At 40.9% G+C, this 16,489-nt stretch overlaps 2 protein-coding genes across 5 annotated transcripts in view; one reads left to right on the top strand and one right to left on the bottom strand.

Moving 5' to 3' along the window:
- Positions 1–16,489, bottom strand: part of LOC126379349 (uncharacterized) — a 113,982-nt gene that overhangs the window by 71,058 nt on the left and 26,435 nt on the right. The window lies entirely within an intron of this gene.
- LOC126379383 (uncharacterized) overlaps positions 1–16,489 on the top strand; it is a 53,158-nt gene that overhangs the window by 19,732 nt on the left and 16,937 nt on the right. For 3 of the 4 annotated variants that reach the window (XM_050028117.1, XM_050028115.1, XM_050028114.1), the window contains exons 5-11: positions 7,404–7,504; positions 9,695–9,859; positions 10,514–10,636; positions 11,993–12,106; positions 13,393–13,522; positions 15,456–15,579; positions 16,048–16,202. In XM_050028117.1, the coding sequence (XP_049884074.1) occupies positions 7,404–7,504; positions 9,695–9,859; positions 10,514–10,636; positions 11,993–12,106; positions 13,393–13,522; positions 15,456–15,579; positions 16,048–16,202 (912 nt within the window). The remainder of the gene's footprint in view (positions 1–7,403; positions 7,505–9,694; positions 9,860–10,513; positions 10,637–11,992; positions 12,107–13,392; positions 13,523–15,455; positions 15,580–16,047; positions 16,203–16,489) is intronic. The other variant, XM_050028116.1, reaches the window with a different exon arrangement.

Genomic DNA, 16,489 nt, shown 5'->3' with positions numbered 1-16,489 from the left:
TTTCATGACGATGTTTTCTTTCACCGCATTTATGATCCAAATTCGAAAACAAATTCGACGATCGTTGGTTAAGGCCTGTGCTGGGATTTGAATCTGCGACCTCAAAGCGAGAGCCAAGCGTTTTAGCAACTGGGCTAGCACGGCTGTTTCATATCGCTGTGAATACGTGTTATAAAGTAATCAGGGACGGTACAAAGAAAATGCCAATTATACAGTGTATGGGCAATGACCATCATGTCATTAAGGTCCTTCCCCCGCAGGTGAATGAGATTCGTGAGAATAAAATAAAAAACATTTTAAGTGCAGAAAATTATACAGTAGTGAGTAAAAAATTGAGTAAGGGACATACCAGCACACACCGTACGGTCACGAGCATTAATATGTATTCACATTGGTACCATGTCACATTAACTTTTTTGACAAATTGAACTTCAAGTCTCACTAAATGTCAAATATGTTAGTGCGACAGAGTCCTAAAGTGGGTACATTATATTGCTCATGACTGTACACTTCATACAAACAACCTCTTTCTACTCAGACACTACACATTGACATTATCGTACACGCGCGTCTGTATGTGTGACGTCTGACGCTATACGATTCAAGTCTAACCCATGGTATAAGAAGACCAGGTATGCTCAAAACTGACAGCTAACATTTCAAGGTTAGCCCAGCTGACGTCCCACCCTGCGTTGCCATTTCGTAAAAAATAAATTACCCACAACCAATGTTTTTTTTTTCACTTTGCAAGGAAATTTTGAACTTTTAGTAAAAGATTTACTTACAGTTTTAATGATTCTCATGTACCTATGTGACGTGACAAGTAATAGTAATAAAATACATGAGTCATTAATTCGGTTAATTTTCAATAATAAAATTTACGTCCTTTGAAATGTTGGAGATACCATTTAATGGCAACACTTACGTCATCAATGGGCTAGCAATGGCGGCTTGTCATAGGATTGAGCATATCTGGTCTTCTTAGACCATGGTCTAAACTAGCCGAGGGGCGGTGAGGTAAACCTAGCTCAGGCGCTGGTCTTCTTCTTCTATCGAGTGGGTTTGTGAGGTGGAGTACCAACCTCGTCAACTTTGGTGTCAGGGTTACTATTGAGCCGCCAGAGCTGGTGGGGAGCGGAGATTTGCCGTTTTATACGTGGTATTATTCCTTATTATATAAAATTGTTTTAATAAAAACCTACATATCATACAACTATTTATTTATGTACAGTATACTATTATTTTATACAACTTTTTCAGTGTCGAATTGTATTGGCAAGCATCATCGGTTGGTTCGGTTGCCGTACCCGCGGATTTCTCCAGCCGTGTTGTAGCTGAAAATCAGCGTTTTGTTCGTGAGAGCAAAAACTTGCGCTGAGCTACGACCGATTTGCGCTGCTACAGCACACATACATACCTGGCGTGTTTAATACAGAGCTTCGTCTCTGTTGATTGGCTGTCTGTATCTAATCTTTTTCTTTTTGTATGCATGTGTGTCTGTAGACCAAATAAATGTTTTTATCTATCTATCTATCTATCTTATTCTACGACTAATACAAGACCGAGCGGGGGTGAGGTAAACCTAGGTCAGCGGCTGGTGGGGAGCGGAGAGTTGGCGTTCTATACGTAGTATTATTCCTTATTCTATGATTCCAGGCTACGTCCCCTAGAAACAACATAAATGGCTATAAAATAATGTACTAACAAATTCATACTTAAATTACTAACTCACAGCAATAGTAGGTAACAGTGCACGCGCCGCAACGTCAAACTATGGTGCTAACTCCTATACACACCACCTAATTTTATTTTAAGTTATACCTGTCATTTTCTAAACCACTGAAAAAGAAAGGGACGGGTAATCGAGAGGCACAAAATTTATGGAATTCATGTCAATTTTATTTTTTTTAATATTTAATTTAAATTTTTTATAGTTTTTTTTTATAGTAGTTTATGTTAAAGATAAATTTCTTATTAGCTTGTAGGCTAGATTGTAGTATTATGAAGCATATATTTAAGTATTCTAATGCTTTATTTAAAAAGAATTACATTTTTAAAGAAATTTAAAAATCCTTCCAAAATTTTATATTGGCCAATAACCAGACAGAATTAAGTTGCATATAAGCGAGATGTCTATTTTATTCAACCGGGTCATGCATTCGTTTTAAAATTAAAATTAAAACAGTTGTCAATTATAACTTTCCTTTTCTTCGGATAAGAAAATGACAAGTGTATCCCAAAATGAAATTAGGTGTCTGCAGGAATCGGAGCCAATGTCGCTTACCTGTGAACAAAACGAAAATGTACATAAAAATATGTTCGAATCACGTTTTATATCACCTGTCAAAACTTGCCAAATTGTTTCCAAACGATAGACCAGATGAAACACTATTTTTTTTATTATTTCTCTTTTGTTTTGTATTTTGTGTTTTTTTCCTGTTTGTGCAATAAAGTATTTGTTATGTTATGTTATGTTAAACACTATGCATATACAAATAAAATCTTTATTGGTAACGTAAGCTACATGTCATACATACATGTTATACACATGTCATTAATAAAGAAACGAAAGAGCTCACAAGTTCACGTACTTCGAATGGATTATCGTAAAAATATTATATACACACATTTACACATAAACAGCCTATATACGTCCCACTGCTGGGCACAGGCCTCCCCTCAATCAACCGGAGGTGTACATACATACACACATACATACATACACTCACGCCTATTTCCCACCACAAAGGAAAGGAACGCTAACCGGCTTGAGTTTTGAGCTTCTTTTTGAGTTTGAGTTTTTTTCTGAGCTTTGAGTTACTGGGCTTTTGAGCGTGATCAGATAAAAATTAAATACGAGTATTAGGATTAAAAAAATCATGATTTTTACAGTGTATATTTAATCAAATCAAATCAAATATACTTTATTGCACAGAACTAAAATTTCAACAATCAGACATAAGTTCATAACATAACACATGAATACAGTGCAATAATAAGGTTAGGTTAGATATATATTATAAGGTTTTTAATTCTTAATGTTAATAATCCAAATTCAAATTTAATTTAAATCGTAGTTTTTTGATGAGATGTCCATACATACGTACCTCACGCCTATTTCCCACCGGGGTAAACAGAGACTATGGAATTCAATTTGCTTCGACCCTGACACACTTCTCTTGCTTCCTCCACATTCATCAATCGTTTCATACACGCATGCCGGTTCAAATATGATAAACGTTTATTGAAAATAAATCATTTATATTTTTAAAACATTATCTTCTGTTGCATTATCGTGAAAATAATTGACATAATACAAAATATCGACTATTATGTATGGAGATTCCTCCTTATAACGAGAAAGCCAAAAACCTTAGTATGATCGGCTACTGATCAAAAAACTACTTTTTTATGCAGTATATTATGAAAAGTAGCGATAAATTTGCAGCCTATGATATAAAATATACATCGCCGGTAAAGTGGCTATGGAATTTGAGAAGCAGTAGAGCTATCATAGTTATCTGTTTGCAGGAGTAGTAGTAAAAGAGAGTGGGGTTGAACCGGCGACAGCGGTTCTCATACGAAATGCGCGTTAAAGAAAGAAAGAAAGAAAATATTATTATAAATATTTCCATATTGGACGCCACATTTACAAACTTAAATTACAGAAAGGGCGTTAGGGCTTTTCTAATCTTTTCAATCCAGTCGCTCAAATAATGGTCCGTCATTTTAGGGAACACAATCCCTCTGTCGGTTTTTACGACACGCCCGGGACAAGCAGCAGAACATGTTCTATGGTTTTTTTTTGCAGTTTAGCGTAGAAGCTAAAATATTGTTGCTAACGAGAAAAAATATTCATTCGGTTTGCATTTTTCTGTCATTTTTAAGGTTATTCAACTCGAAACGTGACCAAAACAGGTATTAAGGTGGAAAAATTGGATTGGGTCAAAGTCACGTAAAGGTCACATAACTTTAATTTACCAATTAACACAGCCCGGACACTGCATATAAAAATCTCGTCCTTAAACAGATGCGGTGTCGCTCGTAACTTAACCCCAGTCATAGAATAAGGAATAATACTACATATAGAACGGCAAAAATAATACTACATATATAAAAAGTAAGATGATTCCGTGCTTCGGAGGGCACGGTAAGCCGTTGGTCCCGGCTATTAGCCGTAAAACACCTCCACCAACCCGCACTGGAGCAGTGTGTTGGAGTATGCTCCATACCCCCTCCGGTTGATTGAGGGGAGGCCTGTGCCCAGCAGTGGGACGTATATAGGCTGTTTATGTATGTATAGAACAGCAACTCTCCGCCTCCCACCAGCGTCTGAGCTAGGAGTTGAATGGTGAAGGCTGCGCGCGGACCGTTGTTTTTATTTTTAATCAGTTTAATTTATGTTTGAGGATCGAAGCAAATGGAATTCTATAGTCTCTGCTTACCCCGGTGGGAAATAGACGTGAGTTTATGTATGTATGTATGTATGTTGAATTTTGAAAATGGACGCCGATGTTCTTTCGTCTGAATCGAATATTTGATCCCACAGTAATTGCCCGCGCTGGATACGCCTGAGCAGCGCGTATAATTTTTTATTTTACATGGTGATTGTCCATCAAAACATGCTAATAATTTGCAATAACAAAAAAAAACTTTAAAAGTTTTATATTGGCCAATAACCCGAAGGAATTAAGTCGACAGCATACGTCAAACGGAGTGCATATTTTATTCGGCCGGGTTATTTTTTCGATTTTAAAACAGGCTAGTTTCCAACTAGTCAAATCAGTTACTTTTTACCCAACGTCAAAACACGAAATTACTTTATTTGTATGAAAAAGCAACCTGTGACGTCATAGAAAAACGTGACAAAATGACGCACTTATTATTACATTTTTCTTTATTAAAATTCATAAATAAGTTGAATAGAAAAAAGAAAACGTTTTATGTCACATAAATTTGGATCTGTCTTTATATAGCAATTACAATTTCATAATATATCTTTGACGTAGGTAACTACCCAATTAACATTTGTCAATCATCCGTCCCTTTCCTTTTCGGCGGAGAAGATGACGGGTATAACTTAAAATAAATTTAGGAGGTGCGAGATCGGGGCCTGTGTTTACTTTACTTTAGAAATCAAATGGGCATATGATTGTGATATTTGGAGAACCTTGGGAGGTGAATGTAAGTACTTATGTAATGTTATGCTCCAGTTGGCGCACAAAAACTAGGGGTCCCTAGCTTGGGAAAGGCATACGAAACGCTTTATCTAAAAATCATTAACACTCTCAAGGACAGAACGTCCAATGACGTTCGGATTCCAAGGTGTCATATTACTGTAGCAGAGTACAAACTCTGCACATACTAACCTTTTGTTCGGACCATCATCATTTTAAATTACGAAATTCTCATTCCATTCCATTCGCATTTCCTTTCATTTTACTCACTTTTTGACTCACTGAATCCCCGACCTTCATAAAAACAACAAGTGTGTTATACCGTTTAGGGCCGTGCCCTCTAATTTCTAAGTCCTGATTCTTTTATGAAATGTGTATATTGTGAACTATTATGTTTGTGACTATGTTACTAAGTTTGTGAAGTGTTTTTAATAAACTGTATATACTCCTGTTGCTGTTGCTTCTACTTTATCATCGTCAACCATTCCCCTACTTTGCCGGCACGTCGGGATACCATATCCTCACCTCTCAGCGTGCCGCATTACCAATTATGAACCATCTGTAGCGGACCCAACTAGTTGGCCACCTAGTTCCGCTCACATGCAACAGATGGCGCCACATTCAATAATGCAGTCTTCAAGCAGTCCTGAAACGCGGTATCGAAGTTTTCACGGCAAGACGTATATATACAACTTCCAACACAATACTGTTGGATCGTCGATCCCTAGTCACACTACCAACTTGTGGCTAGCGGGGTACTATGCTCAGTTCGGTACCCCGAAAACATCCTTTGGCGGCAGCACATCCTCGCCGCCAAACTGGTGACCCTCGACAGAACACTTCCTGCCTACACCTTCTGGGAGTCGGAGTCAACTGCGTCGCACCTGCATCATCCGCCACCAGCATCAATCACCCCGCATCAACCCTCAACAGGCGTTCATCATCAGCCTTCAGTCGGAGCATCATCAGCACGTCCACCTGCCAGCCGCCTACGACGCTGCCTGGACACCTGACACTCCACACCAGGACTTCGGAGCATCTACAGTTCCATGACCAGCTGCCCAAGCTGCCTGGACCTGGCACTCCGCACGCAGCAGCGACACAGCACACGAGGTCCACTGCCACACCACGCTGTCGAGCACGCGCTCCACGTGGCAGGCCGCCTTCTCGCCTCACGCCAGTCGCCGGCTCCACAATCCCGACTTACCGCGGATAGGAGCAGCTCCCCATCCCGACTCACCGTGGACAGGAGCACAACCCACGCCGTACACACCTCTTCCCGACTCACTGGGAGTACAGGCAACACGGCATTCCTGAAGAGCACTGAAGCACTTGAATCGACCTCCGGTCTGAGGGGGGGAGTGATGTAGCGGACCCAACTAGTTGGCCACCTAGTTCCGCTCACATGCAACAGATGGCGCCACATTCAATAATGCAGTCTTCAAGCAGTCCTGAAACGCGGTATCGAAGTTTTCACGGCAAGACGTATATATACAACTTCCAACACAATACTGTTGGATCGTCGATCCCTAGTCACACTACCAACTTGTGGCTAGCGGGGTACTATGCTCAGTTCGGTACCCCGAAAACATCCTTTGGCGGCAGCACACCCTCGCCGCCAAACATCAATGACCCATGATCTCTGTCCGTGAAAGGGTTAAATACAACAGCCATGTTGTCGTCAAATGAGCCATGTTAGCGCTCTTTGGCGGCTCAGTAATAACCCTGACACCAGGGTTGATGAGGTTGGTATTCCACCTCACAACCCATACGAGAGAAGATGCTCATCTATAAAATATATCGACAGATTTGGCAGTGGTGGAAAAACAACATTATATGGGCTTCCGCGGTCCAGTTGAGCGTTGTGCTCACGATCCGGAGTCCCGGTCCTAGATATAAAAATCACTTTGTGAACCCTAATTTGTTTAGGACATTACAGACTAATGGCCTTTGACGGCTCAATAATAACCCTGACACCAGGGTTGATGAGGTTGGTTAACCACCTCACAAGTAAGTAGTAAGCGGGACCAACGGCTTAACCTGCCTTCCGAAGCACGGACCATCTTACTTTCAGACAATCAGGTGACCAGCCTGCAATGTCCTAACCAATCTAGGGATCAGAAATTTTTGTGGTATGTCCGACCGGCATTCGAACCCGAGACCTCTGGATAGGCTAAAGACCCGATTTGATCAACAAGTATGTGATAATTATGATATCTTCAACAGGAGTCAACTGGCGGTCGAGACACAACCTTCAGCCTTCGAGCAACGCCGCTGGCCAGAGAACCGTCTCCGAAGCTTTATCCAAATTACTGCTCAAATATCAGGTGCGTAATATTCTCACTTTGGGAATGTTCTCGGTTTTCTTCTTCTCTCGTGTGGGTTGAGAGTTGAATTGCCAACCTCATCAACCCTGGTGTCAGGGTTATTATTGAGCCGCCAAAGGCCCCTGACATGACTCACGTAACGACTACATACTTACACCAGTAATTAGTAACCGGGACCAACGGCTTAACGAGCCTTTCGAAGCACGGATCATCTTACTTTCGGACAATCAGGTGATCAGCCTGTAATGTCCTAACTAAACTAGGGATCACAAAGTGATTTGTCCCCACTTAACCTTTTCTAAGGACATCCCCAATTTGGTCAATGTACGTCCTTCTAGGTCTTCCTTTGCCAGCTCTACCACCAACCGTCGCTTTACATACTGCTTTCGTAATCCTGTTATCCTTCATCTGCTCTATGTGTCCAAAAAAAGTAACTTAACATTCCCTTCTCAATCTAAAAATAAACAAACATGCATTTCGCGACGCTATATTCCACTGGATATCAACTCAGGATCATGGTCTGAATCATCCCCCTCAGTATTTGTTACGGTGTCACCGACACCTATATTGATACTAGAGTCATCTGAAATCCATTCACATCAAGGTCTTCAACCGTATACAGACTTCTTGGTACACGATCTGTCAAGAGTACGACCTCACGGACGATGAATTATCAGGGATCCGTATGTAAAATCACACACCAGACACTTCATAAAAAAAACTTCGTTTTACACAGACACTACACATTGACGTTACCGTACACGCGCATCTGTGTGTGTGACGTGTGACTCCATACGATTGAAGACTTTTTTAGATTAGATTCTTTCTTCTTCTTCTTCTTCCTAGCGTGAATCCCGCCGTCTTGCGCCGGGGTCCGCTTTCCTACTGTTCTTCCTCCACTTTGCCCTATCCTGGACATCGTCTTCGGATAACCCGCAACTCTCCATGTCTTTCTCCACGACACTCAACCATCTCAGCTTAGGTTTTTAGATTAGATTCTTTATTTGGCATAAATGCAGTGTGACAGATGTGATAAACCTATCTCTGTTGCCGTTCTATACGTAGTATATAGTAGTTCCTTATTCTATGGTAAAATGTAAAACCTTTAACAACAGTCATCATCCCTTTAGCTTTATCCCGCTTTTGACAGGTCCGGTTTTTTACAGAAGCGACTGCTGACCTTCCAACCCGCGAAGGGTAAACCAGCCCAATGCAGGTCAGGATAGGTCACATACCTCCGAAAATGCATTTCTCGGGAATGTGTGAGGTCGGAACCCTCAAGTGTATGAACGCGTAACACTTGGCAGACTTTACTTAACGTCTCACGTCACTTGGTGACAAAGGACGGATCAAACCGTGACCATACGTATTGGTAACAATGGACTGACAGACATTTTATATTAGTCAGAATTCGCCAACTTGGAGAAAAATAACATCGGAAAACTTATTTTGAGAGAGACAGACAATGCGCCTGATTCCTGCAGACACGTCTTAACTTTATTTTAAATTATACCTGTCATTTTCTTATCCGCCGAAAAGGAAAGGGACAGATGATTGACAAAGGTTTATTTTATGATGAATGAATAACAGCCTCCGTGGTCTAGTGGTTAGAGCGTTAGGCTTACGATGGGGATATTAACGAAATCACTTTGTGAGACTGTCCTTTGTTTGGTAAGGACTTTTCAGGCTTGAATCACCTGATTGTCCGAAAAATTAAGATGATTCCTTGTTTCGTAGGGCACTCTATTAGCCGTAAAAACGCCTCCACCAACCCGCATTGGAGCAGCGTGTTGGAGTATGCTTCATACCCCCTCCGGTTGATTGAGGGGAGGCCTGTGCCCAGCAGTGGGACGTATATAGGCTGTTTATGTATGTATAGAACAGCAACTCTCCGCCTCCCACCAGCGTCTGATCTAGGTAACTCAACCCCCCCCCCCCCCCCAAACATAGTTTGATGAAGGTGGTGAAGGCTGCGCGCGGACCGTTGTTTTTATTTTTAATCAGTTTAATTTATGTTTGAGGATCGAAGCAAATGGAATTCTATAGTCTCTGCTTACCCCGGTGGGAAATAGGCGTGAGTTTATGTATGTATGTATGTATGTTGAATTTTGAAAATGGACGCCGAAGTTCTTTCGTCTGAATCGAATATTTGATCCCACAGTAATTGCCCGATTTTTTTTCTTCCCCCAGGACGTGAACGCTGAAAGCAACAGCGACGCGACCATGAAGGCTCTGACGTCAGCAGCCAAGCTGGTCCCCTACGATAGCGCCCTCTTCATCATCACTGATAGAGGGGCCGTGGACAACCAGCGGCTGCCCCTGGCTCTAAGAGCCCTGGTTGAGAAGAGGCTCAAGGTAAGTGTCTTGATTGTATCATGCTACTAGACAGCGTTCTGACTAATTGTATTGAATCTCTTATGAGGAACCTTGCAGGCTACGTTCTACAAAAAAAATACAGATGGCGCTGTTCAGATTTAAAGTGATAATTATCTATTTTTTTATTACTCAGCGTACAAATACAAATATACTTTATTGCACCAAAACAAAAAGGAATAATTGCAAAAGACTCTTAACTAGGTACATGGCAAATGGCGACCTTATCATGTAACCACAAGGCGAGGAAAAAATGTAATAATTGAAATCGAAAGATTGCGGGTACAAACTATAAGTACAGCTTACCAATAAATACATGCAAATAAATACATAACATACAATAAATAAATAATATACCTACTTATATATAAATAGTTAAATAGTACACATAAAATATCTAATAATAAGCAACTCAAGAGCCACAGAATATGAATAACACCACAACACACTTCATTACAAAAACAGAAGGAGACAGCTTTCAAACACATAACCCTCCTTTTTGCTTCGCCGCAGTCGGGTAAAAAGTGTAGTTATCTCAAAAGTAGCTGCAATTTCTCTTCCCATCACTTCTTGTTCATTCCACCTTGTTAGTTCGTGTAAAAGTTTGGACTTGCTAACACATATTGTCTTCCTAAGGTCTATACAATATGGACAGACCCTGCTCACCCAGCTGAAGAGTCCGAGCGCCAGCTGCAGGGCTTGAGGAACGTCTCCACGCACACCGAAGGAGACGTGCTGCCATACTCTCTGCAGGTCATGGTAATCGTATTTCTTTTTTTCGAAATACACACAAACATAATATCTTAATTGGTACTTTGGAAAAATTATTTCAGTACACATAAAATATAACGGCCTCTGTGGTCCAGTGGCTGAGCGTTGGGCTCACGATCCGGAGGTCCTGGGTTCGAATCCCGGTGGGGACATATCACAAAAATCACTTTGTGATCCCTAGTTTGGTTAGGACATTACAGGCTGATCACCTGATTGTCCGAAAGTAAGACGATCCGTGCTTCGGAAGGCACGTTAAGCCGTTGGTCCCGGTAACTACTTACTGATGTAAGTACGTAGTCGTTACATGAGTCATGTCAGGGGCCTTTGGCGGCTCAATAGTAACCCTGACACCAGGGTTGATGAGGTTGGTAATTCACCACACAACCCACACGATAGAAGAAGAAGATTTCAGTACAATTTCTTTGAAAATATATTTTAACACCGAAACAAATATGAAAGAAAAACACGAATTATAATTTCCTCACACAATTTTCGTCACAAAAGGGAAATCGTAAAGTGGATTTTCGTACAAACGCCGCACAGTTTCCTGGGTGGTATTATTTGAGGGAAGTTTCCGGCCCTGCTCTGATATATAAGCCAAATATGAGTTCGAGTCTTATAAGTCACTGGTAACGTGGTACACCGGCTGGCTTCGTAATTGGGGAGAAGCCAGTCCGAACCCCGGTCATCATCACTAATTTCGGTCGAATGGGAGAAATGATGATGCAGAGTATAAGTGACATCGTAACGAATACTCAGGGGGATGATTCAGACCATGATTCTGGGTTAATATAAAGTGGAATTTTTCGTCGCAAACTTCGTTTTCTTTTTAGTTTTTTAAAATTATTTTCAATTCTATTCTGCTTCTTCTTATCGTGTGGGTTGATGAGGTTGGTATTCCACCAACCGGTTGGTGTCAGGGTTACTATTGAGCCGCCAAAGGCCCCTGACACGGCTCGTATATCGACTACATACTTACATCAGTAAGTAGTAACCGGGACCATCGGCTTAACGTGCCTTCCGAAGCACAGATCATATTACTTTCGGACAATCAGGTGATGAGACTGTAATGTCCTAACCAAACTAGGGACCACAAAGTGATTTTTGTGATATGTCCCCACCGGGATTCGTACCTGGGGCCTCCGGATCGTGAGCCCAACGCTCAACCACTGGCCCACGGAGGCCGCTAAGCCGTCGGTCCCGGTTACTACTGACTGATGTAAGTGCGTAGTCGTTACATGAGTCATGTCAGGGGCCTTTGGCGTCTAACATTAGTGACACCAGATTGACTCTGACACCAGAAGAAGATTCTCTACGATGTTAAAACAAACATTTTCCCATTAGGATATGGAGAACGCAGCCAACACAGAGTCTGGTCTCCAGCAGTGGTCGCCGGACCTGCTGCAGTCCAGGAGAGGCCGGGTCCACCACAACATGATGGAGCACGAGAAACTGGACGTAAGTTTTTGGCGGCGAGGGTGTGCTGCCGCCAAAAGATGTTTTCGGGGTATCGAACTGAGCATAGTACCCCGCTAGCCACATGTTGGTAGTGTGAAGGATCGACGATCCAACGGTGTTATGTTGGAAGTTGTATATATTGCGTCACGCTGTGTAAACTTCGATAGCGCGTTTCACGACCGCTTGAAGACTGCATTATTGAATGTGGCGCCATCTGTTGCATGTGGGCGGAACTTGCTGTGTAAACTTCGATATCGCGTTTCACGACCGCTTGAAGACTGCATTATTGAATGTGGCGCCATCTGTTGCATGTGGGCGGAACTAGGTGGCCAACTAGTTGGGTCCGCCACATGTTCAAACTACTAGTCTTATTTTCATTGGCGTCTGGCGCGCAATAAGAACCCTGTGAAAGGTTCATTGAGTCGTGTAGTCATGAGCAATACCATGTACCCACTTTAGAACCCTATCCCACTATCATATTTGACATTTAATAAGACTTACGGTTTAATTTGTCAAAAAAGTTAATGTGACATGGGTTCAAAGTGTATATGTCACCGTAAAATTGTAAATAACGTTAGATTATAATCTATCTCGAGATTGTGAACTGTCGAAAAATTGTGAAACGTAATATACTGCTTACAATTTAACGTATGATTATTCGTCATTATTATTATAATCTATCGAAGTAAAACTGTTAAATTACAATCTTACAATTGTCAAATTGTCAACTGTCCGACGGCTGTCCCTGATTGGTCGGCCTTACAGTAGACCGTTCTGTGTCCATAGAGTTAGGAATAAAACACAGGTGTCAGTCAAATAAAATAAATGCTCTTCAAGATTGTGAAATCAAGTACGTATTTATTAATTATTTAGGAAGTAATCAATAATTCTGACATCACATGGTAAGAAAAAATGTATCAAAATTAAAAAATCTGAAACGTATTAGTACTCGTAACCGTACTCAGTTCAAGATAAATTATGAAATTCTGATTACTAAATAAAGTGAGATCTAAAACTAACGAAAAACATTTTCTTATTTATGAATTTTAATCAAGAAAAACTTAAAAAGTCCGACATTTTATCACGTTTATCTATGACGTCACAGTGTGCTTTTTCATGCAAATTCCATAGTTATTTCGCGTTTTGACGTTTAGTAAAAAGCAACTGATTTGACTAGTAGGAAATTAAGCCTATTTCTGATCTCACAAAGAGGATGATGATGATCAACGGTTTATAGTGTCTTCCGAAGCACGAATCAAGAATTAAAATTCGATGTATTTCCCCAGACACTTCTAGTGCGGAGAGGCGGTGGAGAGGCAATATCGCTGGGAGTTCCGGTGGAGAACGGAGTGACCGCGCTGAGGATCTACATTGAAGGACTGGTGGAGCACGCTGTCTTGTACCCGCCTAATGATGGTAAGGTTATTTCATCATCATTAATTTACCACTACCGTAGATAGTGAGGAGCTCGGTGGCGCAGCGGTAAACGCGCTCGGTCTGCGATTGTTGAAGTTAAGCAACTTTCGCAAAGGCCGGTCATTGGATGGGTGACCACAAAAAAAAATTCATCTCGAGCTCCTCCGTGCTTCGGAAGGCACGTCAAGCCGTTGGTCCCGGCTGCATTAGCAGTCGTTAATAACCATCAATCCGCACTGGGCCCGCGTGATGGTTTAAGGCCCGATCTCCCTACCCATCCATAGAGAAGGCCCGTGCCCCAGCAGTGGGGACGTTAATGGGCTGATGATGATGATGATAAAGTACCATATCCGACATGTTTCATATTTTATTGTTACGACTGTCAGGTAGCCAATTGTTTTGCAGACGTCAACGTTTAACAAATACTAAGCTGTGACAATGACAATCATCAAGGTATAATGATCATTTTTTTCCACATCGCATCAATGCACGTAATGAGGATAGATGAGCTGAATATCTCGTTATCATAATTGCGTTATATATACAGGGTGTAAGTAACATCGTAACGAAAACTTTGAGGTACGATTCAGACCATGATTCTGAGTTGATATCAAGTGGAATTACCCGTCGCAAAAGTATGGAACTAAAAATTATTTAAAAAAAAAACATGAATTTTCCGACAGCAAATTCCACTTGATATCAACTCAGAATCATGGTCTAAATCATCTCTCAAAGTTTTCGTTACGGTGTCACTAACACCCATACCTACTTGTGTAGCTACCTGTATGTACTTGTACGGGGTGTAAGCGACATTGTAACGAATACTGAGAAGAATGATTCAGATCATTATTCTGAGTTAATAGCAAGTGAAATATTCCATCGCAAAAGTACAATAATTAAAAAACAAAAAAGACATGAATTTTGCGACGGAAAATTCCACTTGATATTAACTCAGAATCATGGTCTGAATCATCCCCCTCAGTATTCGTTACGATGAAATGAAATGAAATAAAATTTATTCGCTCTAGAGTGGTACAAAAAATCTTAAATATAAATTATATCAATAAAAGTCCATCACTCAACCATACAGCGTGCGAATATTAATATTAAATTATTTATAATTAAAGGAACATTTAATAAATCTGTCTTAAAAAAATTAATTAATTAATATTTTAAATACACAAAAAACAATTAATTTTAATTTAAATAAACGGCTGTGACTTTAAATTTAAATATTCTTTCACTGAATAAAAGGTATGGTGTATAAGAAATTTTTTTAATTTACTTTTAAATATTAGAAATGGTAACTCCTTTATAGTAAATGGTAAGGCATTATAAATTTTAATACACATACAATATACATTATCGATGTCGTTAACACTCTGTATACCTCGTGTCACGAGATATATAAGTTAATGAAATTGCACTTAACGAGCTATAGTGTAGTTGAGAGCCAAGGTAGCCCAGTTGGTAGAACGCTTGCCTCGAATCGAGGTTCGAATCCAGCACAGGCCTTAACCAATGGTCGTCGAATTTACATACATACATACATAAACAGCCTATATACGTCCCACTGCTAAGCACAGGCCTCCCCTCAATCAACCGGAGGAGGTATGGAGCATACTCCACCACGCTGCTCCAATGCGGGTTGGTGGAGGTGTTTTTACGGCTAATAGCCGGGACCAAGGGCTTAACGTGCCCTCCGAAGCACGGAATCATCTTACTTTTTCGGATAATCAGGTGATTCAAGCCTGAAAAGTCCTTGCCAACCAAAGGACAGTCTCACAAAGTGATTTCGACAATGTCCCCATCGAGAATCGAACCCGGACCTCCAGATCGTGAGCCTAACGCTCTAACCACTAGACCACGGAGGCTGTTACACGGTGGCTGGGCGTCGAATTTAATAGTCATTTTATTCTTAACATCTCCTTAGCGCCGCAAATCGACCTATACAACGAGACATCAGTGGCTTCCTTTTCTGCGAAGTCGACAACTGATGGATTGTCACCGAGGGACGTATACCTTGCCTTCCCGGGCATCGAATCTGAGAGTGACGTGTGAGTACGAGTATCTGTCTCATCTGCTCCCTATCCCTATTACTCAAATTCAAATTCAAAAATATCTTTATTCAGTTGGTAACATAGTTACACTTTGAATAGTCAATTTTCACATAACGAACGTCTCATCCGCCTAAAACTACTGCAACTTCTCACAACCTGTATAGCCGGGGAAAAGAAGCTGCAAGAAAAACCTCGGCACAGGGCCCTAGACGTTCTTTAAAAAAATTAAAATAAACATAAAATATTGGTATACAATTGTGTAATTTAGCTGCCTAATATCAGTTCTCAAACAGTTAATCCCATGCATTCATATCTCCTAAATAAATAATCACTAACTTTATTATAACCTTTTTTGTAAAGTTTTTTTTTCTTTTTGGGACTTAAAAAATACTGCTTACCCCATTCGGGATACAGGCGTGTCGGTCGTGATGTTATGTTATAATAATAAGCATTCTAATTCCACAGGCTAACAGTCCTGCCAATGAAGCCGACTGCTTCTGACGCGTCGGCGCCGACGGTCGGCGTGTGGCACTTGAGCGTACGCTGCGACACGTGCGACTACCGGCTATGCGTCGCTGCGCGGGCGCACATACACTTCACTGCGCAGATCGAGCCTAAAGGTACGTCTAGTTAAAGCAGTAAAGAATAAATCCATGTTTATTATTGCGTATGGCAAAAATTATCCTGCGTGGATCAGATCATATGTTCAGTTTAAACTCTCTCAACCAAGTCTACCGCATTCGTCACATAATGCAGCTCAGCTATGCCACCTAAGAACTGGTGTAGGGTAGAGGGCACTCAATACCTAATATTAAACCACGTACGGTTACGAGCATTAATATGTATACACTTTGGTACCATGGCACATTAACTTTTTTGACAAATTAAACTGTAAGTCTCATTAAAC

The sequence above is a fragment of the Pectinophora gossypiella genome, chromosome 29, assembly GCF_024362695.1.
Source record: "Pectinophora gossypiella chromosome 29, ilPecGoss1.1, whole genome shotgun sequence".
In the NCBI taxonomy this organism is placed as follows: Eukaryota; Metazoa; Arthropoda; class Insecta; order Lepidoptera; family Gelechiidae; genus Pectinophora; species Pectinophora gossypiella.
The sequence above is the reverse complement of the archived record's forward strand: the minus strand, read 5'-3'. Positions and strand labels throughout refer to the sequence as shown.